The following is a 24002-nucleotide window of genomic DNA, read 5'->3' on the forward strand; positions in this document are numbered from 1 at the left end:
CGATTTCTCTACAACAACAAATGGCAGCGCAATCAAAAGAAGCCAGAATAATCCTGGCCATCGATGCAATCCGATCCTCCAAGAAAATAAGCATACGACATGCAGCCCAGCTCTACAATGTACCATTTTCCTCCCTCCGCAATAGAATAGCGGGTGCGATGCCAGCGAAAGAATTTCGACCAAAATCACATAATTTGGATGCACTCGAAGAGAGTGTCCTTATTAAGCATATCCTAGACCTAGATGATCGAGGATTCTCTCCCCGACTCGAAGATGTAGAAGATATGGCCAACTACATCCTCGCATCATGTGGAATGCGATGCATCGGCAAGCTCTGGGTGCATCGCTTCGTGAAACGTACCCCAGAGCTAAAGACAGGCTTTTCACGTTCTTACGACTTTCAGAGGGTCCTATGCGAAGATCCGAAGCTTATCGAAGACTGGTTCCGGCTTGTGACAAATATAAAAGCTAAGTATGGCATACAAGATGGCGATACATGGAACTTTGATGAAACGGGCTTCATGATGGGTATCATCTGCAGCTGTATAGTTGTAACTCGGTCTGATCGGAAGGGCAAAGGCAAGAAAGTACAGCCAGGTAACCGGGAATGGGCTACAGCAATTACTTGCATCAATGGGGAGGGTCGTGACATCCCTCTATTCCTGGTTGTTCAAGGCTCATACCATCTCGCCAATTGGTATACCGAGGGTGGTCTACCAGGCTCCTAGGTAATCAAACCCACAGAAAATGGGTGGACGAACAATGAGACTAGCTTGGAATGGATTAAACATTTCGACAAACATACCAGAAGTTCGACAAAAGGTGCATACCGGTTGTTAGTGCTAGACGGACACGAGAGCCATAGGTCGGCTGAGTTTGAGGCTTATTGCAAAGCTCATAACATTGTAACTATCAGTCTCCCTCCGCACTCATCTCATCTAACCCAGCCACTCGACGTTGGATGTTTTAGTGTCTTGAAGCGCTTTTATGGTCATGAGATTGATGTGTTTGTCAAATCTCATATCAACCATATCACCAAGGTCGAGTTCTTCTTGGCCTTCTACAACACCTATATCAAGACTATGACAGCAGAAAACATCATGGCTGGGTTCCGCGGGGCTGGTTTAATCCCCCATAATCCTCAGGCGGTCCTGTCGAAGCTAGATGTCAAGTTACGGACACCTACACCCCCCAGAACGCCTTCGGCAGATGCCGACCCTTGGGTCTCCCAGACACCACATAACCCCACAGAAGCTCTCTTATAGACCGACCATGTGAAGTTGAGGATCACCAGTCATCAAGGAAGCTCACCGACTCCGATTTTTAATGCAGTTGGTCAAATGGCCAAGGGTATGGAGGTATTAGCGCATACGGTCACCCTCTTGACTGCAGAGAACAAGACCCTTCGGAAGGCAAATGAGGCACTAAGCAAGCGTCGGATGGCAAAAAAGACACGTCTCCGGCAAGGGGAAGCACTCAGTGTAGATGATGGGCAGGATATAGTAGCTCAGAAAGATGCGGAGGCTGTGGTAAAGGCAGATAGGTACTCTCGGGGTGGTGGTGGAGGATCGGGTCAGCCAACTTCACGACGATGTGGCAACTGCGGAGAAGCCGGACATAATGTGCGAACATGCCAGGCTGATGCAAAGATATCTGATAAGTCTATAGATGAGCCCTGTTAATTTATTGAGGCATTGTGGTTGAGTAATTGAAGTTGGGAGGTGTGGTGGTGGGGAAAAGTGATCCGAGTACTGATATGATCCGAGTGCTGATAAACCACGTTATAACATACAGATATAAAGAAATTCCGTTTTCTCTATCCTGAGGTGACGTCTTTACCAACATGTTCTTGAATTAAACGCTCGTCCATCTAAACCTCTTTCTTCGGCACCCCGCCGGGTAACGTAGCCACCTTCTCGTTGAAGAGCTTCTCAGCGCCCTGCCACACGGGAGTGGTGGCCCGATCCTTCAGCGCCAGCAAGCTGGGCAAGAGGTTATCGGAGAAGTTCTCTGACGCTTCACGCGGCAGAGCAGACGGGAGGTGATCGATGGAAATGACAGAGAGCTTGGGGCCATTGCCCTCAACTGGTACATCAACCGTGGGTTTGTCGAAAGTGGTGTTGATGTTGTACACAGGGATGGGGTTGTGAGGATTCGTCGTATCGCAGCTAACGTCGCAGATAACGCTCAACCTGCGGTTCGGCGCCTTGAGGCTCTCCGCGTTGACGAAAGGAGGGATGGGCTTCGAGAGGTAGATACAATTTACGAAGATGTCCGACTCGACAATCTCAGGGTACGGGCCGGGACGCTCCGAAGTCTCGGCAAGATCCCACTTCTTAATATCTGAGCAGCCGATCTTCTCGAGGAGGTCAACGGCGCCGGAGCCGCAGCGTCCCAGAGCGCCGAGGACGAGACTGCTCGGGCGGCGGCCGGCCACCTTCTCGCCCTCTGCGACGTCTTGCTTGAGTTGTTCGATCAGTTCGGCTTCGTTGTTGTAGTAGCCGCGTCCTTCGGTGAAATTCTCGATGCCAGGGAGGGGCTCGTCGGCGTGTGTTAATTGCCATGCCCAGGTCTACGAATGAATTAGGCTTAGATTCCCAGTCATGATTCTCTTCATGGCTCACCTTGATGGCTAGAGCAGCTCCAACGAAACCAGCATGGTAGCCAAAAGCAGCTACTCTCCGTCCCGTAGAATCCTGGAGGAACTCAAGATCGTACAGAACGCCCCCACCCCTCGGAAACCGTGCCAAAACCTGCTCCCACCCGCCTTGTTGCTTATAACAGTGTGCGAAGTGAACGAACGTGTGTTTGAGAGGAGTATCAGCCTCCGGCAGCTCCTTCAATCCGATAATAATGTGATCGGTAGGTGCAGTGTCCCAGGAGCCCTCGTCCACGAGCTTTGCGCCGACCTGCTCGAATTCCTCATCCTTAAAGATACGAGAGAAATTGGGATCCGTTGAGCTGCGCTCTACAACGACCGGGTACCCAGCATCCAGCAACTTCTTAGCGGTGGTGGGAGTGAGGCATGAGCGGTGCTCGTAAAGCTTTGCTTCTGCGCGGGCATGGAGGGTCGGGTACGCCATAATCTGAGTTCAGAACTGAGATTCAAATGATTGACGTAGTGAAGGAGTCAGAGAAACAAAAAAGTCAGAGGGAAGAAAGGTGTTAATGGCGGCGTTTGGCGTTAGTATTCTATCCTGACGGCAAAGAGTCATATAGTATAACTGCTTTTTCTGCCGGGCGGTGAAACCCCGCGGTACCTGACGAACTCTTGCCGGTCCCTTGTCACTTTGCCAAGCCGGGCGCCGAGTTTCTCCGTGGAGTGGGAACGCCATCTGACCTCATAAGCAAGCATTTTCCCTTGGCCAGCAGATTGTGATTTTTCACTACGCCATATCCTCCTCCGCCGCCTATCCGGACGAGTTTTAGGCGTTCATGATGCTTCGTCGCCCTCCCCTACTGAATTTGTGCCGTATTTTCAGAACCTATGCCACCAAAGATGGACACACCGAGAGATACGCCGTCGACCTCGGCTGAACGACCCTCTCATAATCGCCGGTCCTCGAGACAACACAATCAACATGTTCCCGTGAATCCAAGCCAGCTAAGGGAAGTCTATGTTCCTTTTGAAGGGTCTGAAAACAACACGCACCCGTCAACGACGCAGCAAGTGCAGTCCAATCCAGGCCCGTCAACGGGCTTGGAATTCTGCAATGATGGTATCCACCCTGCAGATGACCATGCCTCAGTGCATGCTGGAGATGAAGAGGTGCCTACTGGCCAGCCTCGGGGTATATTCGAGTCCGATCTGGAGCCCACAGCCCGCACAAGGCTGCTTAACCAACAGAACTGGGATGCCGGTTCCTGCTGTGGAAGTGAACAGTGCAACCATGGAGCCATGTCGCCCCGCCCTTGGTCCGTGAGGAGTTATGGCACTATCAACTCCAATATGTCGCGTAATGTCTTTGAAAGTCCATATCCCGGTGGATCTGGTGCAGGCAGCGATCCAGGTCAAGGGCTGCTGGGATATACCGGTGTGGACGGTCTCTTGAGAGGTGGAAAAGCCAACAAGAGGAAGACAACGAGATATCTCGCGGAGCGGCACGGTATCAAGAATCAAAACATGATGTAAGAGACAAAGCAACTTTAGCACCCATGCAGAAAGCTAACTCCCTTCAGGTATCTGGCCTATTATGTGCCAGTGCTCAACTGGGTTCAGCAATACAAATGGCGATACATTACCGGCGACTTGGTCGCTGCGATCAGCATGGCCTCGTTCTATATTCCTATGTGCCTTTCGTACGCCTCGAATCTTGCGCATCTACCTCCCATCCACGGACTGTACTCGTTCGCGATCAACCCTCTGATATACGCTATACTTGGTTCCTGCCCTCAGATGGTTGTGGGACCAGAGGCCCCTGGATCTCTCCTAGTAGGCGAAGTGGTCCGAGAGGCTATCAAAAAGGGAACTAGCGGCGATGACGATGGCATCCTCCAGGCGGAGATTGCTGGTATTGTTACCTGCATGGCGGGCACTTTCATATTCATTGCGGGCCTTTTCCGCCTAGGCTTCCTCGATAATGTGCTGAGTAGGCCATTTCTACGTGGTTTTATTAGTGCCATTGGCGTGGTTATCTTCGTGGATCAGCTGATACCCGAGATGGGTCTTGCAAAACTTGCTCGCGATCAGGTATCGCATGGAAGTTGCCTGGATAAGATCGTCTTTCTCGTTCGCAATGTTGGCAACGCTCATAAGCTTACAACTGCTGTATCTTTTGGAGCATTTGCCATTATTATGTTTTTCCGGTATGTGAAGCCGCACCCTTCCTTTGAGCCAGTGCTAACTCTTTACAGTGAAGTGAAGAAGCGATTGCAATCCCGTTATCCTAGCGTCGCATATATACCGGATCGATTTGTCGTCGTCGTTCTTGCTGGATATTTGGCATGGCACTTCGGTTGGGAAGAGCGAGGTCTCTCGGTTCTAGGCGATGTCAAATCTACTGGCAACGTCTTCGCCATTCATTTTCCATTCGATCCCCCTCACCTCAAGTACGCAGGCGACGCCGTCAATACCGCTTTGATCATAGCTCTACTCGGCTTTTTTGAATCATCTGTTGCTGCCAAATCGTTAGGTACCGGGGATCGCTCCAAGGACGGAATACAGCAACAAATCAGTCCAAATAGGGAGCTCATTGCACTCGGCACCGCTAATATTACTGGTGGTCTTTTTATGGCCCTTCCCGCTTTCGGCGGCTACGGGCGCTCAAAAGTCAACAAGTCAACGGGCGGCATGACGCCTATGAGCTCTGTCTTCCTATCCTTGATCACGATCCTGTGCATCTTCTTCCTCCTTCCATACTTCTACCATCTTCCGAAGGGCGTGCTCTGCGCCATGGTGTCGGTAGTAGCATACTCTCTGGTCGAAGAGGCACCGCACGACATCAAGTTCTTCTGGAAAATTAAGGGATGGTCCGAGTTATCCTTGATGTTCCTCATCTTTTTCGTGACCATTTTCTGGGACCTGAAGCGAGGGATTGCCGTAGGCATAGGACTCAGTATACTACGCCTGATTCGCCATTCTACCAGGCCTCGCATCCAGATCCTAGGACGTGTCCCCGGGACTACAGATAGATTCACAAACGCCGAGCTGGATCCTGCAAGCGTCGAGTTCATCGAGGGTTGCCTCATCGTCAAGATCCCAGAACCTCTGACTTTCGCCAACACTGGGGAATTAAAAACCAGGCTCAAGCGGCTGGAGGACCACGGCACCAGCGTAGCACACCCCGCTCTACCGCGTGTTCGACGCGAAGAGCACAACAAGAACATTATCTTCGACGTTCACGGCGTGACGAGTCTCGACGGCGCGGGAACCCAAGTCCTCAGCGAGATCGTGGAGAACTACAGACGCCGGGGTGTTAATGTCTTCTTTTGTCGTATCCCGAGCGACAGATCACCTGTCTGGAAACTCTTTGAGGCGAGCGGGATCGTGGAGGCTTGTGGTGGCAGGAGACATTTTGTGAGTTCCGTGGAGGAGGCTTTGAGGATGACGGAGTTGGAGAGGTTGACAGAGGAGTTGGGAGGCGCGCGGCGTGAGGTGGTCGAGTCGCCGCATGCTATCTGAATGCGAGCGGGAATGCGAGGGATTCTATAGTCGACTCTGAATCACCATTATTGATTATGGAATATGGTTATATGCTCTTGTCTAAAGCTATGTGTTGACTACATCACGCTGTCACCTTGAATAACCATGCCATCACCATCCCAACTTTGTCACCACATTAGACTCATTCCATACTCAAACCTTCACATACAACCATAGCAAGAGTGAAGTTGGGTCTCTCGTCCGATCGGCCATACACAAGCCTCTTAGCGCCCGTTGAGTAGTATCGTAGGTGACTAGGTGCGAATAGCGTGGTGTTGTATGTTTTTGGATATCTTTTTGCCTCATACTCCCGCCGCCGCGGAAGGAAGGCAGAGGAGATTGTACATATTGAGGAAGGGAAGTGGTCGAAGCGGATATTGATTGCGGAAATTTCGATATGTTTTGTTGGGGATTGGATTCATCTGTTTCTGCATCGTGAACCTCATGGTCCTGGAAAAGGGGCGCTGATTAGATGCATCTAGGCTTCGGAACGTCGACTTTGTATCTTGCACTTAGGTGCGAACCTTAGTAGTAGCTTTTTTCGGATACCGTGGATTCTGTGCGCAGAGGGAATGGTGTTTACCATACCCTCTTCGGCGACAGTGGACAGCAACGCATGTAGGCTTTCCCTGCACAGCATAAATAAGCTCTCTCTTCATTTCCCAATACAGCAAGCACTAACAAACTTACGAAGCAAGAATATGAATCCGTCCCATCTTCGCTACAGTCAAAACTTCGAAGGTCGAGTGCATTTACTGTTCTACATCCACTACCTAGCCTAAACACCCCCCACGTTATCTACCCTCCATGATACAAAATTCATCACCCGACGCGCTACGCAACCGCAAGCAATGCATGAGCACCGTATCCGTCCCTAAAACAGTTTCATTACTTCCGATCTTCGCGCCGTTACTGATGCTACGGAGTGAGTGTGAGGGACTTGGAATAATGCAGGATGCAGGGGAAACAGACTTGCACGATAGTTGTGCTGTTTGAGGTTTTCGTATAGATCAAAGTGCGCCTTGGTAGGAGGATCTAGGAGGATCGTGTTCATTGTTCCTCAAGCGGGGGTGGGTAGGACTGAGCGTCGGACGTTGTCGGGGTTCACCCATGGGGACTCTGCTGGATTACTGAAGGGTAAACACGGTGAAGGAGCAGTTGAGGACATTGTGACGGTAACATTTGACCGTTTTCGTGAATCTGGTGTCTTCTGCGAGTGACTGCACGAGCTTTAGGCTCCGCATGTAAGTGATGCGCCTTGCAGCACGAGGTAGATAAAAAGTTGCATGAACTTGGACAAATAACCCTACAGTCATTTGGAAGCTTGTGATAAGTTGAAATGGAGAGATGTATTAACAACAGAACTTGGGTTGGCCAGTGTCAGTGAGGGCTACGGGACAAGAATAAGCGCACAATTACTACGATTCTCCCTATCCTTTCATTAAACTGCGCAGTCACCATAGGTGTTTCGTAGTTTGAATTGATAAAACCCGACCTAGGGCGCGGTGAAGGATGAGAGACGAGTTTCCGCAGTAACTCTCGCCTTTGGGCTACCTCTCTAAGATCACACGTACACTTGTTACTAAGCGTATAGACCGCAATGTTTTAGCCATCCTCCCCTGGTGTCGGAATGCGTCCACGGGTAAATTATAGAGCAGTCCCTCTGTTGTGGAGGAGTCACTCAAGGCGACCACCGCCCATGTGCTTCTACCTCGCACCAACACGTTTTCTGTCCCAGCGCGTCTCAAGGAGATAGCTGTGCAGCCATGCCCTAGCCAACTTGACTGAGCCTTTCCTGCACGGTACCGGCCTCTCTTCCTGAAACTTCCTCGCAGGTAACTTCTAGAAAATGTTCCATGCAGCGTCTAGGATGCTGGTTACATTGTCGTGTTCTTATTTACTTCGTACCTGCCTTAAACGGCATCTACTGCGTGCATCATGCAGGTACGGTGACCGAAGCATGGCAAGGTGAGACCAGAGCGACCGAGCGTGACATCCCGGCCAAGCATCCAACAGATCGCTCTGCAGGATGGCCGAGTAAGATTATAATCCCGAGTCTGTGGATCAGAATCTGGTCTCGCAAACGGTCGCAGATATATGAATGGCATACGAGAAGTTGAGCTGCTGGGCCGGTCGGGGGTGGCGGTTGAATGATCGAGTTTCTGATCAAGTCTGAGCAATAGACTGGCTGTTTGGTCGTTCGGGGACCAAGAGCCCGCATAGGTGAGCATAACCTGGCTCGCGTTTACGAGGGGCTGAATACACACGTAGCGGGATGATTGTATTTGTTAGTAGTGACGTTCGAGAGCCGCGTATACGGGACTTGATGCCGGTATAATGCTGGACGAGTTTGCTGGAGATGGATGATTCTGCGCGGCGCCCGAGAATTACGAAGAGCCAGTTCGGCGTAAACGCGCGCGAAATTGCTTACGAAACGTGATCCGATAGAGTATGTCAATTGGAAGATTCCTGCGTTGAAGGAGCTATTCATCGTTTGTTCGCACGTTCCAGACGCATAACATACTTGTAGGATCGTGGTTCGAATCCTTTGATCCTTCGCCCGACGATAGCTAATCTCGGTGCGTACTCCCGTTCGCTGGACGTTGAGGATCCACAGGATTTTAGCTCTTGCCTTTCTGATCTCCTGCTCGATCTGTGGGAATCAGAACTTTATAGGCGATAGAGCCGACGGTTGAACGATAGGCTTTCTACTTTGGGCATTCCCGAATCCTACCTGCACGGGCATGGGGCACTTTTGAAGCCAGGAGTCTGAGACCTTCATGTCACGAAAACAACTCTCGGAAATCACTGAGCCCAAAACGGTTTTCTGTGAATGCCTGCTTCTAGCACGTCTGAATTCACAAGCGTTGCCGAGGTAGGGCTGTTCACTCCTTGGCGGTATGTAATTTGCTCCTTCTGGAGCTTCCAACTTCATTAATTTACCCCAGCATCTCTACTATGTAAAGCAAATTATCTTTCGACGTGGAAAGCAAATTTGCCATGGCCCAGAGTCTGTCCCCGAGCATCTCGTTCTCGGAACAGCATACTCCGGTTTGATGCTTCGGTGTCTGCGAGAGTAACGTGTGCTTGTGTGCTACTTGGGGGCCAGATTTCTGCACATTGGGAACTGGTCTATGTAGATGTAATATGGTATTTGCTCTTTGACTGTGTTGTAGTTTGATACGGCTAAGGCTGGACTACGAGGTTTACGCGCTACCTTGTACTTTGTAGGATACTAGGTGCATTCTGGTAAAGCGGCGGAGGGCATTGGAACTTTTCTATAATTTCCTGAACCCTCAAAGAAATGCGTTCATTAGATGGATAAACGTTGAAGGAACACATCTACTTAGCGGGACAAGTCAGTCTGGTCTGTCCAGTGTGCAATAAATGCATGGACTTAAGCTGCTACATTGATCACTGAAATTGGGAAATGCTGGAGGGATCATTATACTTCTGATCACATGTTAAAATGTCCTCTGATTTTCTCGATCTGCCACAAGGTCATGGGTTGGTTGGTATGTCACAAGTGGCCTCTGACTGGTCGATCCTCCCGAGCGATCCTGCTACTACACAGCATGTATTAAGATTGAGCAGCTATCCTTTAGGAGTAACGTCTCCCCCACGTTTATATGAAGAAAGGTTGAAATGCATCCTCCCGACACTGACATCCCTTTGTTCCAACAGTTGCAACACAGCCACGCATGACATCCACACTACCACCCATTCGGTCTCGCCCTCCCCTCACAAAGCTGCAAGGTACAAAGACAACTAGCAACAAAGCCTTGCGGTCCAGTCGATAATCGATCCAACTACCCCGTGCATATACAGCGGCGATCTTCAAACATGGCCAACGCAAGGCCATTTGTGGGCCCATCCCCCCGGCGTCCCCGATCCCAACACCAGCACGGGTACCTGCCGATACCTGCCGCCAGATGTTACCGCAGTACAAGTTTCAAGCAGCGGTTCCAAGAATCTGTTCGAGGTGGCGCCTTGCCCGTCTGAAGGCTTTCTCCAAGGCTGCACTGTCTCAGTGTTTCGACGCCCGAGGAACAATGTTTTGTAATTTGTTGTCAGGCGGTGCGGAACGCGCAACCAGTGGAGGATTGTGATAGTCGGCGGCTCTTTGTGCCCGAAAGCTAGAGCTACATCTTGATCTGGATGGAAGCTTGCTTCTTGCATCCTTTGGTGTACCTGAGAGGCACGGACGTCTTTCACGTTACAGTGACGTCCCCGAGCCCCTCTCCAACACTGCGAAGAGAATCCGCCAGAACTCAAGAGGAAAGATCCGCAAGCGAAACGTGGATAAAGCAAGGAATCTTCTAAAAGCCGACGGATCTGCGATCTAGAGGCGCACGAGAGTGCGTGCTTGATGGTCAGATTTCGCAGACTCGATTCTGAGGAAGGATCAGAAACATATGGCCTAACGCCCGAATATCAGCTTAATAACAACCCCAAACAGGAACATTTAGCAACCTTTCCATTAACTCCCGTCATTGGCGCTTACGTCTGCCGCACGGAACCCATTCACATGTCACCTATCGAACGGAGTGCAAAAATCGGTTCCTCCAGCCTCCAGTATCAAGTCGATGGACTTCAACACGACCCAGCTCTTCCGCAAGACGAATCCGCTCCAAGAACACAACTGCCGCCCTCTTAAGCTTAAGGGGGCCGGCCCGAAGCGCAAATGCTATTGCAAGCGCTGTGTCTGCTTCAGTGCCGCATCTCTGCCTTGACTTGTTGAACCGCGCCGCACGCCTCCGCCCCATTCTTCAAGACGCCTGAGCAGCGACAGTTGGCGAGACAGGACGAGGGGGACTGAACGAATATTGGCCCGGTCGGTAAGGCTGTATACGTATGTTTGAAACCGGCGAAGGTCATTGGGCGAAGATTCCACATATGTTCTGTACAGCTCTTGAGGAAGGACAGTGAGGCCAAAGCGGGAAGGGTACGCAACAGATATTTTCTTCATAGTTACCGCATGGAACCGCATGGAACTGTTTCACAAGATGTACTCGGGTATGCGCAGCCGCGTGCTGCGCGCTGGGGCGAGTCTGACATCTGCGGTTCAGAGGCTGGGGCGCATCTATGTGATGCAACTTTTGAGGACGAGGCTGCGGATGTGGGACAGACTCGGTGACGATCGGTTTCTGTACGGGGCTTGGGCTTGGGAGAAACGCAGGTCCCAGGTTATTGTCTGGCAACATATGTTTGATTGTTGTCCTTGCTGCCTCCCCTTGCAAGGGAACAGTATCTTGTGTATTGTCTTCCTCGAATGTGCTCGGTATGCCTTGAGACAGAGCATATGCAAAACGACAGCCCTCGTTGTCGAAGTCCACATCCTACCTCGATCCCCAAGGTCCAAGTCCGACGCCCCACCCCCATCCTCTCCTCCCTCGCCCTCCCTGCCCTATCCCACCTCATGATCCACAAACCACACCCTGTTCCCCCTCCCTCCCTCCCTCCCGTGCCACACGCCCCTCCCCTCGCCCCAAGCGCCGGGACCCCGGCCGGCAGCACCCACATGCATCCCCTCGTGCCGCACGGACCGAGCCACCGTAACCTAACCACCCACTAACCAATACCAATCCGGAGCTTAATCAGAGAGAGCGTGGCAAGGCAGGGGTCAACGGGATGAACCCTCGGGGAGGCATCGACACAATACCGGGATTCGACGGGCTGTATTTAGCAATGCTGATTCGGGGCACCAGGTCCCGGAATCTGTGTTGGTGATGGTGAGTGAATGTGAGTTCTGCGTGTGGTTGTTGTTCTAGGTGTGGGCGGGGGACGAGATGGGGATTGCGAGGGTTGGGGGAGGATGGGGAATATGGGGGCGGTGTTTGAGTTTGTCAGAGTAGGGCGATTTGTGGGAACATACCTGTCTCTGTGATGCTCGTAGCCGCAGGTACGGGAAGAGAGGGCTTTACTCTGCAAACTGCATGTGTGCCAGTGGAGAAGCTTCAGCGCCTACCCTAGGGTAGCAGGCAAGGCTCTCGGCCCTACGCTGCCAATCCGAGGAACCCTCTGTTCTACGCGCTGTAACTGTTGAGTGAGATATAATCGACCTCTCGCGAAAGACGGCAACCTTCGTCTTAGTCACTTTTGCCTTAACAGTAACAACAGCAGCACTGCGACAGTGACTGCTCAGAACACCAACCGCTTCCTTGATAACTAACAACTAAGCACAAGGCTTCAATCTCCCTTCACCCTGCTCAGGTACATTAAACTTACTTCACCACCGTATACGCAGGACCGAGCCGAGAAAGCAACACGATTCAAACCCACTTTTCCGCATCCCAGCAGCTCCATCATCAGAACCCGCAAAAGGCCACATATCTGAATTCCACATACCCCATGATCGCGTTCAAAGCGATCCCCCCTCCCCTCCTTGCCCTACAGAACTGGTGGCTAAACAGCCAGAAAAGTGGCTTGCGTCGAAGCCGTATAGAAACTCGGCTTGCACCCGCCCACCACCACCACAACTGCGCGACGCCCAACATAGACACACTACATCTCGCGAGCAACAAAAAGGCGCCGACCCGCATCGCCGAAAGTCGTACCCGAAAGGCAAGGCTTGCAGAACTGCCCCTCCTCACTTACGCAATCCACACTGGGGTCCAGTTACGATTCCCAAGGGTTTTCACGACTCCACCTACCTAGGCTGCTTGCCCCACACCCACAAAAATCGCGGGTCGCGGGTCGCGGATGGCATCTCCAACCTAGCTAGCTTCTTTCTTCTACTGCATATCTGCACGTGGTCGTACGTATATATTCCAACAATAGAGCCAGCCCGAACGCACGCCTCGTGAATCATGCGAAGCTGGACCTTGTATCGAACCATCGTATGCCCCAGTGCTGGTCCCTGAGCTGGGGATTGCCACCCTCAGAGCTCGCGTTGCATACAGAAAAATTAGATCGATGGACTAGAGACTGGGCGCGAGCACGACTGGATGGATGATCGCTCGTGTCCCCTCATGCTTGCCCGCCTGCCAGCCATGCAATGCGGAACCAGGCAGCGGTGAGCAAACACGCAGCTCGCTCGCCAGCGCACATGGCGAGAGAAACCGGGAAAGGCGAGGATGCGAAAGGATCATATTTAGCACGATCGGAGGACGAGCACGTAGGGCTTTGTAGATGCATAGACTGGGAATGTTGGGATTATTGTCTTCGATGCTGTTTTTGCATCTTTCGCCATCTGAAGGTTATCGTATCCGATACCGGCGTAATGGGAACCTTGATATTGCAAATACGGGAAGAAGGAGGAGCTAGTAATGCAGTAAAGGAAAGTCGTAGACTACAAGAGACATATTCTAGAATATGCGTAGACATTTCCAGTGTGCTAATATTACAACATCCGCAGGCCATACGCAACACTGCGGAGAGCCATCTAGCAAACATAGCAGGTATTGGAGGGTATGGAAACTGCCGTTATCGCACTTCGAGGATACGAAACTAGATAAAGAAGGATGACATGAAGATCGCAGGCAAGAGTAAAGAGTAGGCTAATGACCTTTACCCTCCCAACTAGAAGTCCCAGCCGACGCAAGTCGGTCAAAGCAACCAAAGCGCTGGCCTGTCTTCTTTCCGCATGCCAGTAAACAGGTTTGGACCGGCAGCTTCGTTGGGTGATGAGCGAACATCGGCTGGTATATGTTCATTGCAGAGGTTGAATCTGTCTCATGTCGCAGCTAGCGCTAACGTAGTATACAGAGCGAATACGGGTGAGGATAAACGCCATGCGTCAAATTCAGGCAAGCATTGATGGCAAAGGAATTTCCGGATAAGCTGTTGAGACCATACGTTTGCCGCAGTGAGCTGAGTTCAACATGGTCGAGGTTGTGAAGGTACTGAGTGATGTGGTATGTGGACCAACGAAGGTGGTACGCGCCATAGTCGACTCCGGACCGTGTATTTGGAATGCTTATTGTCCATCGCAGACATTGTAGGCGAAACAAATGCGAGCAGAATACAAAGTAGGGTCTACGTCGGGCGGGTGCGGAAGTCTGCAGGAAGTGCGTCGCATTCTGTCGGTAATCAATTGGCAGGTGGCGTTACAGTCAAGCTGGGGTGGACCATGAGCCTGGATTTGATCTCTGGTACTCCATAGCCTCCCTCAAGAGGTTCGGGCCGGTCGTCAAGACATGGCAGCGGAACGTGGCCACAGCCCGACGATCGAAAGCGTCCTCAGATCAGGGTTCATGATCGTGTAGTTTAGCCCATGAGGCGTCTATCATGCACCAGTCAATGATCTTGGAATGCAGGCGTGGGAAGAATCGTGGGCAATACGTACACACTGAAGCGACCTGCCAAATCCAAAACCAACAGCTATGTAACGTCATGATCTCGGTGATATTGTTTGGGAATGTTGGTTTATCCAGTACACTATCTCCAAAGGAGTAAAGTGAAGCACACTGACCATCAGTGTTGTTGGATTCAGGCTTGGCAACTCGACTTGGTTAGAGTCGGCGATTTCTTCTGTCGGCTTATGGACTGTTGGACGCTTGAGGAGTGAGACTGAAAGCATGGGTGCAGAGGACAGAACCGGTAGACATTTCTCATGATACGAATAACACAGAAACTTAGAAATTACACTGACGCGAAAAGACGTGCGTATGATGAAAGAAAATGCGCTTCATTTGGGCATCAACAGAAGTCATCAATATTCCTTCATGCATCGGACAGCTCCGAGAAAACGAGATGATCGAGAATGTTTAAAACGATGACGAGCCTTTCAGAGGACGGTCAGCAGAAGTAAACACACTGGTGGGAAAGTACATACGTGCGGACGTCATAGCACCATCCCACTCCGTTGGGACCATTGGTAAGTTCTTGATGCTGTCAAGGTACGGAGTTGAGGTTACCGGTGTCGAATTGAACCCATCATGCTGTGGTTCCTGAAAACAAGGCCATTCGTCTTGCGTTTCATGCGGAGACTCTGATTCTTGTACAGAGCACTCACTCAAGGATAAAGACGGCACAGCTCGCGAGTGAGGCGGCTGTGAGGGAGAGACGGATGTGATTGGCGTTGGCCAGATGGTAGCAGTTTCGGGCGAGTCGGACACTGCGGAGAGATACTGGGGCGTTGGCGGTACTGGCGCGGGTTGTGCTGTGTAGTGCGGCCTCCACACGCGCATGCTGGTATCCAGTGGCAAAAGCCCTGAGCCATCACCTTCAAATCCGAGCCCAATAGGTATCTGTTCTGGTTGAGGCCAGCATTGGTTGCTTGCATACTGTTCGAAACTATCCGATACAGGTAGAGGACCGACATAGGCGAACGTCTCTGGTGTGCGTGGCGTCAGCCGGCTTGGTTGTGCGTATTGCTTCTCCATGGGGTGTGCTGTAAAGTGGGCACTATTTGATTCTGAACCGGCGGAAAAGGGATAAGGACCATCAATAATCTGCGGAGAGTAGGTTTGGAGCGGGCTAAGCATTTGTAGTGTGGTAAAGTCTGGCGTATGCTGGCCCACCTTGACCGCAGCATGGAAATCCATCTGTGAGACGGCACGCACAAGTTGGTGCCTGTGCCTGCTTGACGGGTTACTACGTGGCAAAGTATGCCGGCCGAGCATTGGCATGCTGTTGGAAGAAGGGAGCCTCTTCGGGGAGACAGCATGCTTCTTTGCACTTCTGTAGCTGCTGTCCGAAGTACGGCGCGTGGAGCGGGGCTCACACACAAGGCCTTTTGCTGTGCAACGGGAGCATGATGGAACCTTGATCGCGATGAGCATGTTGACCTAGATACGGGAAACAGGGTCAACCTACAGCTTTGTCGCACTTGGTCTTCGCTCTGGCACAGATTGTGCAAGCAATTGGTCTTCTGTGGGACATTTTGGCGTAAGGATTCGGCTTTGTGTACGTGTTCCCTTGAGGTAGCTGAGTTACGGTCTCTGCCTTGGGAAGGTGGTTCATTGGTAGGCACAACGAGCCGACGGCGGGGGAGGCAGAGAGAGTTCCCATAGAAGAGGCACTGCTGGCAGAGGGCAATAGAAAGACGAACCCAGGTAATAGATAAGGCTGTGTGAGAGGTGTACTCTGAAGTTGGAGAATCGAAGGACTATAGAGGCTCTAAACAAGTGAGGCCTCCAAGGAAGGAAACTTACGTGGGATATACTATATGTTGCCCCAGTAGAGATGCTCAGATGTCGGGGACTTGGCCTCACCCTAGGGCTCTTCAACGGTTGCCCCATGCAGGATTCGAATCAGCCCCTTCCCGCCAATCGAATCAGTTTTGAATGTTACTCTTCCCATACTTGGCTGAGCTCCTTCCGAGATGGTTCGGCCTGCGTGGGAGGTAGCAACACCCATTCTCAGGGTCTTCAAACATGGGCTCAAGCGCCTACTCTTGCCATGCGCCCGCAGTCTGCAGATACAAGGGGTTCCCGCCATCGTGGGTAAACTTGAGCAGCAATAGATGCATTTCCTGTTTCAGCTGAGCAATGGAGGCAAGGGTTGTCCTGCATGGCTGACCAGGCCAGGGTAGCACGGTTGTCGAGGGTGAATGATCTGAGGGGCCTACCCGGATGGCGATGGCAGCAGTGGGACACTTCACAAGGTGTGGCTTGAGCTTGGGGACTATCGGACAGCATTGTCCCAACTGCAGTACGTGCGAGAGACTCGATCCCATTGCGCACCCTATTGTAGCGGATAGATAGAGGTGATGCGTCGAGCGGACGGAACGCTCAAAGGTCTGTGAACAGCCACAATCGACAAAGGGCGTCTAACGAGAGTGGCAATGAGCTGTGCCCGTTCTCTGCTCTGCGCAACCAGAAAATGGGGTAACCGCCAGCGAGTAGACGTCGAAGATTGGGACCTAGGTTTTGGCCGGGGTGAACGTGGGGCAGGGAACGGGGGCTGCAGAGGGCGGAAGGGGTACAAGTGACGGCGGGCCAATATAGGGAGCATGGAGCGTGAAGGACGAATTGGTCCTGTCTGAGTGGTCTTGGAACGTCGGGTTCGGCGCGGCGAAACGGCATGCTCAAACAGGCCAGGCGTTCTGGTGCAGCCTCGCCGCGAGAGACATTTGTCGTCGGCTCAGCCTGAGGAGACCGCAGCTCTGCCCGGTTCCTGCTGGTAAGAGGCAAATCCACTCCCTTTGGGCGACTGCGCTTTTGTTGGGCGTTCTTATAGGGCGCAAATTAGCCCCATAGACTGTGTACTTCCTGGTTCGTCAATATTACCCGAGCAAAATCGCTGCATTTGTATAAGGTACATTTAAGTCGAAAATTAGCATCCGATCGGGAAAAGAGGCGATCGCTTGTCGTCTGCGGTGGGCCATGATGTTCCAGTGCCGAACTCCCCCAGATGACGCGATAAATCCAAGTTGCTTGTTACTAGGTTCGCATGTTGGTCCTCGCGACGTCTTCAACGTTCGCTTGTGACTGAGATAGCTTAAGGGGTATTCGTAGACCATTGCGAGTGTTCAGTAATTGGTATGGCTGTCCAAACCAATGAACCGACCTCCTTTCCCCACGTTCTCTTTCTCACATCCCAAGGTGGAAGTCAGCAAATCTTCGACACGTCTTCTTGACCAGTCTCTTGAGGCGATGGTTTCGTTGGCGACAAGCTATCCCCACGGAAATGCAGTGTAATTCTTTGGCAAGAAAGCCTGATAGGGGACATATAGGTGTCAAAGTAGATTAGTCCTTCAACGGTCGCTTCCGGAACTTGAAGCTGTTGCATTCAGGGTGTCCACTGTAGCAGAAAAGTATGCGCAGCAAGCGATGGCACCAGGGAACCGCATACACAATCCCAGAGAAGAGAAAACGATCAGACATCCACGTGGGAAGCGGTTCACAGGTATCCTAGTAGGATTCTGGCCTGAAACTGGGTCGTAGGTTGATGATCACAGCCACTTAAGCTTCAACGTCTGACAAGTCTAAAGTTGTCAAGGGCGAAAGCTAAGCCTTGCCAGCATGGGGCCAGAATGTTGTGGAAGCAGACCGCTTGAAGGTAGAGTTGAATGCAACATGTTTGATATGGTCGCGCATGGATTTGTTGGTAGAACTCTGAACTGGGAAGGATGCTGTTTCTCCTAGAGCCATTGGACAAGCTCAACTTCCTGATACTTGCCAGCGTTCGCAAATGCCTCAGCGGCATGATTCCGCATGATGAGTGGCCGCACCGGTGCTCGCGAGATGAGGAGGATGGGGCGAGGAATATCTTGACGGAAGGCAGCGCCTCAAAGAGATAATGCAGGGGGCTTCGTCATTCGTGTCGGGCAATACGGTGATGACCGTCTCTTCTAAGATACGGTGAGCTATCGTAGTACAAGCTTAAGTAGCACAGCCAAACAACCCTCGGTGGATATGGAGAAATGCGTGCCAGGGGATAGATTGCGTTGCATTTGTATGGGAAGTCAGTATAGGTAGAAGAATCGCCGATCCAGCTGCTGATAGACGGCTTGAAGGATGGATTGAGTTGAGTGGTAGAGAGAGGGTGATGTCGTTGGGTTTAGCTCGAGCCAAGTCCCAAACGAGCCTAGCGCAACCGTTATTCTTCGAACCACCTGCAGTCATCCAGTCAAACCACCAGAAACAACCAACACTGAATATCACCGTCTTCTTTGACCTTTGACCTTTGACCTTTGACCCACCGGAGACTTCCTCAGGTTACTATGCATGCCAACGAACCAAGCAGATTCCGGCCGGCTCATTTCCTTGCCGAGCATGCCCACCCCGAGGCAGACGTACCGCTTGATCTGGTCATCTTGAATCAACCTATCCACAATTTTCATGTCTTTGCTCGAGTATGGAAACACGCCGAATATCGCATCTGCGCCGACGGAGGCGCCAACAGGTTGTACGACATGTTCGAAGGTCCTCTCGAAGACCGGAGGCAAGATTATGTGAGACCTCGGAGTCGCAATAGACGGGGCCATTGCTGATTGATCGCCTGCAGTTACCACATTCTATCCATGGTGATCTAGACTCTCTGCGGGACGACGTGAGAGCGTATTATGAGTCGCATGGGGTTGATGTATCTCAGGACCATGATCAAGAGAGCACCGATTTCGGCAAGACGATGCAGAAGATAGCTTCCAGGAGATCGTCAACGTCAGAACGAGAGGTCGTTGTCCTAGGCACGCTAGGAGGAAGAGTCGACCAAGGCCTCGGACTCTTGCACGAGATCTTCAGAGAAGAGCTAAAGGATCCGCTTCTCCGCCTGTGGCTGATATCCGAAGCCAGTGTGTCCTTCATTCTGGAGCAGGGCCTGAATATCGTCGAGGGCTTAAAATCAAGCGGGCTCTTCACCAAGAACATGGGCCTTGTACCTATATATGGTCCTGCCGTCATTACCACCTCTGGACTGGAATGGGACGTCAAGGATTGGGATACCCAGATGGGGACGAGGGTGAGCTCGAGCAATCACGTGATCTCCGACGAGGTGCAGGTGAATACAACTGCACCCATCTTATTCACCATCGAGAGGAATTCGATAACAAGTAGCTCCGGGCCAGGGAACCGCAGGAAGGGGACGTAGGTTCAATGTCCGGTCATGATGGGAACCAGGGCGAAAGCTGGAAAGAAAGGGGTGATCAGTCTTCTCTGAGAACCGAGAAATATCTAAGGCGCGCCTGTTATTCCACCTCCCTGTCAGTCTGCTAGGCATACTCCACTGCTCTACGACCGGTCTCCGGGAAGGTTCGAAGGGATGACTTTTTGGGCATTCACCTGGTTGAAAGCTTTCCGCAGTTTTCCCGAGGTGCTGTCGCAAACGCCACTTGTCCGAAGACGGTTGAAACCAAACGAAACGGGAACTAGGCCCGTGCCCGCGACAAGTTTGGCGATCCTCCCGCTAGCTTTTCCCCTTGTCCGGATTGATGTCATGGCCTTGGTGGGCTTGCGAATCGCGATAGAAAACTTGGTGTTGAGAGCCCAGCAGAGCGACGAGGAAGAATATCCGCCCACAGCTTTGCACGACTTCGAGAGTTCGGGGCCCATCATTATAGCCATGAGCGAGCACGTCGCACATGTCCTACGGCGGTGGAATCGCACCGGTTCATAATGAAGTGGCCCAAAGCGGATGATGCTAGTGGTACCCAATTGGTCACTCAGCATTATCGAACCACACCAGGGTTGCTGGCGGCTTTGCGAGCCGAAACTGGGCAACGTCTATCTGTATCTGTCGCTTTCCGTCCCATCTTCGCCCGTCACCGTCATCGCGATCTTGTTTTGACTCTTCGTTCCTCTGTAGCACTTTCCCTGGACTCGCTCGAGTCTGTTCTCTCGCTGAATCACACTTCATCGCTCGTTAATCCCGCATTCGCTCACGAAAGTTGTACCCCCACGTTCGCATTCAAAGGTTCCACAACCCGATTGCGACACTCTAGGTTGCGCGGCCGGCTCCCCAGTTCCCCAGTGCTCGCCTTCGTCACCACGATAACGCACCGTTTCAGAAGAGCTTAGCAGACAGAATGCGATAGTCAAAAACGAGTGGCGCGCTCCGGAAACAAACGTCCTATTCAAGCGATATCGTTATTTGTGAGATTGGGTGATCACATCGAATAAATCGCAAGAGGAACGGCAGCGGCGCGCGCATGGAGCCACCAGCCAAAGCCGTGTCGATACCGGCGGCGGAAACATCGCCTTTCGAAGACCCAGAATATGCCCGACAAAGTGGACGCTCGTCTTCAAGTCTTAGCGCGGAGCGGTCTGTGGCGTCCATACGCAGTTCCGGAAACAGAACGACGGAGGTGACAGCAGATGCACAAGAAGCACCTGCATCTACCTCAATAGGGCCAGTTGCTACACAAGATAGCCGAAGCCCTACACCTAACTGGCCGTTACCGTCGACTTCGTCCCCACTGCTTCAGAGACGGTCTGCAGACTCCGTTGAGAATGGGTCTGGTTCCAAGAGCAAGGGAACTGCAAATGATGTACCAAACAGCACAAATGCGTCCCCTAAGCGGCCGCAAACCGCTGGAGCGATGCTCTCCCCTCGGATGGGACCGTCGCCCCGGTTGCAGAGGCGTTCCTTAGCGCACATGAGCAGGCCAGAGTTGGGAAGGGAATTGGACTCGCGACGCAGTAGCAGCGTTCTATCGATACCAGACTTGGGATTTGACTACACGCGATACTTTGATTTCTCTGGTAGCACCCCTAAAACTCCGCCCCCGCGGTACCGCAGTCCGTCGCGAACCCAAAGCCCCAGAATAGGAGCGGCGCCTGCGAATCCCTTCCTCACACCAAACGCGTCTACCACCAGAGTGGACAAACAATACGCAGACTCGGAAGCAGAAAAGGGCTTTCTGGTCGTGGACGACCGCCTCTCAGCGCCATATGACGAGAAGGGATTCACGGGTTGGCCACTCATATCCGATGAACCCGAAGACGACGATGACATGCATATGCCCATGCCAGACGATGACATCCGATTCAAGCCCCGCTGGAGAGACCACTTCACGCGCGGCAACACCATGTCCACGATTGGCCTGATCTTCATGATCCTAGGCTTGCTCTTCGTCTTCGTGGGTCTCCCCGTTCTGAGCGCCCTCGGAATCATAGACTACAACTCCGCCTACGGTACTCCGCTCGACCAGATGCCCAAAATGTACCCGGAGCCCGAGGAGTGGGCAACGGTGAATAACAGACGATATCCCCTCCTCTCCAACCTCCGCAGCACCTTGATCGACCCAGACACCCCCAAAAGCGCCAAAACCATGAAGGGCGAATTCGGCGACGAATACGTCCTCGTCTTCAGCGACGAATTCAACAAGCCGAACCGCACCTTTTACGAAGGCGATGACCCCTACTGGACAGCCCCGGATATCTGGTACGGCGCCACGCAAGACCTGGAATGGTACGACCCGGACGCGGCAACGACATGGGAGGGCACGCTGGAACTCCGCCTCGACGAATTCGCCAACCACGGTGTGCAATACCGCTCCGGCATGCTGAATTCCTGGAACCAAGTCTGCTTCAAGGGAGGCATCTTCGAGGTCAGCATGTCCCTGCCCGGCCCCGCAGCAGTCATGGGTCTCTGGCCCGGTGCATGGACAATGGGCAACCTAGGACGCCCGGGCTATCTCAGCACCACCGAGGGGTTATGGCCATACACATACCAAGCGTGCGACGTAGGCATCACACCCAACCAATCCCAATCCGACGGCCTCTCGTACCTCCCAGGTCAAAAACTCCCCTCATGCACCTGCCCCGGCGAAGACCACCCGACCCCGGGAACCGGCCGCGGCGCGCCCGAAATCGACATCGTAGAAGCGGGCGCAAGCTACGGCGGACTGCCCATCGCGACGCAGAGCTACCAAGTCGCCCCCTTCGACATCTGGTGGCACCCGGACTACGAATTCACCGCCTTCCCGGACCTGAGCATCAGCGCCCCGAATGGGTACACGGGAGGGCCCTTCCAGCAAGCCATTTCCGCGACGACGAATCTGAATCGCAACTGGTATGACGGGAAGCAGTACCAACGGTACAGTTTCGAGTATGTCCCCGGCGAGGGCGAGGGGGCGTACATTGTCTGGAAGGTCGGCGGGCAGACGACGTTTCTGATGGACGGGCGGGCGATTGGGCCGAATGGGAATATCCAGGCGAGGCAGGTCAGTCTGGAGCCCATGTCGATGATACTGAATTTGGGGTATAGCAAGAGTTGGACCGAGATTCGGTACGAGTTGTTGAGGTTCCCGACCGTCATGAGGGTCGATTATGTCCGGTGGTATCAGAAGAAGGGTGAGGAGATGGTGACGTGCGATCCGCCGGGGTTTGAGACGACTAAGTATATCGAGGAGCATAAGGTGGCGTATACGAATCCGAATCTGACGGTATGTGGAAGCTTATCTTGTGGGAATGAGGGGAGGTGGCTAACGTGCAGTAGAAGTGGGATCAGACGGGGTTCCCGTGGCCGAAGCACAAGTTGAACAGCGATTGTGGAAAGCCTTGAATCTTCCCCCACTGGCACATAGACATCACGGACACCATAGCTGCATAAGGGCCGAAATTCCAGTTCCGAGCGACAAGCTTCTTCGACGGTGCATCCCTGACGCCGCCCAGGTACCGTACCATTTCGACAAGTTACCTTCGACCTGGGCAACCGCCCACCAGAAATGTAAACGCCATCATGATGGATGCCCTCAGTGCCCAGGCGCGATACGTACATCTCGCCGCAGCTCTCATCGCTCGCCGCACGTCAAGAAGAACCCTTAAAACACGCGACCGCTTCCCGCGCACTACTCACGTCCGGGAGCGCTACACACCCGACTACCTCCTATCCATCCCACTCCTCACCTACCTCTCCCTCTTGGATAGCCCAGCCCAGACAGACGGCCAACATCTCTCCGCTGTACATACCACACACAACCCTTATCGCATGCATACATACATTCGACCCGGCGTTCAGCGCTACTCCTCCATGCATTCGACACATTCAACCACATTTCCTTTTTATATCCACTTATATCATATAATCCACACATCTCTAATCACGCCGTATCCACCCTTCATCTCCCTTCCAAGCCCCCTTTCTATCTCATCCGCGCACAACAACATTTACGGTACTATCTGTGCAGAACGGCGGCGCGTGGCGTTATCTATTGTTTCTGGGTACTTTATGATCGTTTCGTTTCGAACTTGGTTTATTGCGGAGAAGGGATTGGTGGGGGGAGGGGGGAGAAAGTATAAGGGCGGCAATGTCGCACAGGAATGAACATAACAGCGTAATGTCTATATAATGCGTATGTGCAGCACATCCAGTCCTCGCAATGTACTTATCAACACCAACCTATCATACCGTATATGTATATATGCTCCGTTTTAGCACAATTAGTAATAGTCGTAGCATGGGAAAACAACGCAGTCATCTCGCCCACATTTAATCAAATCAAATCAAAATCATCACCTTAGCACAGTACGAG

At 52.4% G+C, this 24002-nt stretch overlaps 8 protein-coding genes across 8 annotated transcripts; 5 read left to right on the plus strand and 3 right to left on the minus strand.

Annotated features, from left to right (window-relative positions):
- Positions 1 to 1546: 1546 nt before the first annotated feature.
- Positions 1547 to 3217, minus strand: EI97DRAFT_392279 (saccharopine dehydrogenase). Its single transcript, XM_033796256.1, has 2 exons — positions 2625 to 3217; positions 1547 to 2572 (listed from the first exon to the last, which is right to left on the minus strand). The coding sequence occupies exons 1-2, from the start codon at positions 3081 to 3083 to the stop codon at positions 1871 to 1873; spliced, it is 1161 nt and encodes a 386-aa protein (XP_033656948.1). The 5' UTR covers positions 3084 to 3217; the 3' UTR covers positions 1547 to 1870.
- Positions 3218 to 3377: 160 nt separating this feature from the next.
- EI97DRAFT_430490 (uncharacterized protein) lies at positions 3378 to 6203 on the plus strand. The gene is made up of 3 exons (XM_033797708.1): positions 3378 to 4128; positions 4180 to 4806; positions 4855 to 6203. Exons 1-3 carry the CDS (start codon positions 3500 to 3502, stop codon positions 6119 to 6121), a joined length of 2523 nt encoding a protein of 840 aa, XP_033656949.1. The 5' UTR covers positions 3378 to 3499; the 3' UTR covers positions 6122 to 6203.
- A 3743-nt stretch (positions 6204 to 9946) lies between these two features.
- On the minus strand, positions 9947 to 10876 carry EI97DRAFT_175433 (uncharacterized protein). Its single transcript, XM_033793460.1, has 2 exons — positions 10616 to 10876; positions 9947 to 10562 (listed from the first exon to the last, which is right to left on the minus strand). The coding sequence occupies exons 1-2, from the start codon at positions 10621 to 10623 to the stop codon at positions 9980 to 9982; spliced, it is 591 nt and encodes a 196-aa protein (XP_033656950.1). The 5' UTR covers positions 10624 to 10876; the 3' UTR covers positions 9947 to 9979.
- A 2093-nt stretch (positions 10877 to 12969) lies between these two features.
- On the plus strand, positions 12970 to 13751 carry EI97DRAFT_175619 (uncharacterized protein). Its single transcript, XM_033793462.1, has one exon. It carries the CDS (start codon positions 13140 to 13142, stop codon positions 13593 to 13595), a length of 456 nt encoding a protein of 151 aa, XP_033656951.1. The 5' UTR covers positions 12970 to 13139; the 3' UTR covers positions 13596 to 13751.
- Positions 13752 to 14850: 1099 nt separating this feature from the next.
- On the minus strand, positions 14851 to 15630 carry EI97DRAFT_455660 (uncharacterized protein; the record flags this gene model as incomplete). Its single annotated transcript, XM_033800665.1, has 2 exons — positions 14851 to 14867; positions 14919 to 15630. The coding sequence occupies 2 exons, from the start codon at positions 15628 to 15630 to the stop codon at positions 14851 to 14853; spliced, it is 729 nt and encodes a 242-aa protein (XP_033656952.1).
- Positions 15631 to 18494: 2864 nt separating this feature from the next.
- Positions 18495 to 19704, plus strand: EI97DRAFT_175478 (thiamine pyrophosphokinase-like protein 1). The gene is made up of 2 exons (XM_033793461.1): positions 18495 to 18983; positions 19037 to 19704. The coding sequence occupies exons 1-2, from the start codon at positions 18753 to 18755 to the stop codon at positions 19616 to 19618; spliced, it is 813 nt and encodes a 270-aa protein (XP_033656953.1). The 5' UTR covers positions 18495 to 18752; the 3' UTR covers positions 19619 to 19704.
- Positions 19705 to 21281: 1577 nt separating this feature from the next.
- EI97DRAFT_363095 (beta-glucan synthesis-associated) lies at positions 21282 to 23020 on the plus strand (the record flags this gene model as incomplete). The annotated part of the gene is made up of 2 exons (XM_033794980.1): positions 21282 to 22913; positions 22967 to 23020. Coding segments are annotated over 2 exons (1686 nt in total), but the record flags the coding sequence as incomplete, so codon positions are not given.
- Positions 22782 to 23981, plus strand: EI97DRAFT_464688 (uncharacterized protein). Its single transcript, XM_033801432.1, has one exon. It carries the CDS (start codon positions 23210 to 23212, stop codon positions 23792 to 23794), a length of 585 nt encoding a protein of 194 aa, XP_033656955.1. The 5' UTR covers positions 22782 to 23209; the 3' UTR covers positions 23795 to 23981.
- The last annotated feature ends 21 nt before the right edge of the window (positions 23982 to 24002 follow it).

The sequence above is a fragment of the Westerdykella ornata genome, assembly GCF_010094085.1.
Source record: "Westerdykella ornata strain CBS 379.55 unplaced genomic scaffold EI97scaffold_3, whole genome shotgun sequence".
In the NCBI taxonomy this organism is placed as follows: Eukaryota; Fungi; Ascomycota; class Dothideomycetes; order Pleosporales; family Sporormiaceae; genus Westerdykella; species Westerdykella ornata.

What these genes read in the sequence shown, in the direction of transcription:
- EI97DRAFT_392279 (XM_033796256.1), bottom strand. Translation starts at nt 3,083, where the DNA reads ATGGCGTACCCGACCCTCCATGCCCGCGCAGAAGCAAAGCTTTACGAG. An exon ending in GAGCTGCTCTAGCCATCAAG is followed by an intron (nt 2,573 to 2,624) that starts GTGAGCCATGAA and finishes ATTCATTCGTAG; the next exon opens with ACCTGGGCATGGCAATTAAC.
- EI97DRAFT_430490 (XM_033797708.1), top strand. Translation starts at nt 3,500, where the DNA reads ATGGACACACCGAGAGATACGCCGTCGACCTCGGCTGAACGACCCTCT. An exon ending in ATCAAGAATCAAAACATGAT is followed by an intron (nt 4,129 to 4,179) that starts GTAAGAGACAAA and finishes AACTCCCTTCAG; the next exon opens with GTATCTGGCCTATTATGTGC. An exon ending in GCCATTATTATGTTTTTCCG is followed by an intron (nt 4,807 to 4,854) that starts GTATGTGAAGCC and finishes AACTCTTTACAG; the next exon opens with TGAAGTGAAGAAGCGATTGC.
- EI97DRAFT_175619 (XM_033793462.1), top strand. Translation starts at nt 13,140, where the DNA reads ATGCGGAACCAGGCAGCGGTGAGCAAACACGCAGCTCGCTCGCCAGCG.
- EI97DRAFT_175478 (XM_033793461.1), top strand. Translation starts at nt 18,753, where the DNA reads ATGCATGCCAACGAACCAAGCAGATTCCGGCCGGCTCATTTCCTTGCC. An exon ending in AAGACCGGAGGCAAGATTAT is followed by an intron (nt 18,984 to 19,036) that starts GTGAGACCTCGG and finishes GATCGCCTGCAG; the next exon opens with TTACCACATTCTATCCATGG.
- EI97DRAFT_464688 (XM_033801432.1), top strand. Translation starts at nt 23,210, where the DNA reads ATGATGGATGCCCTCAGTGCCCAGGCGCGATACGTACATCTCGCCGCA.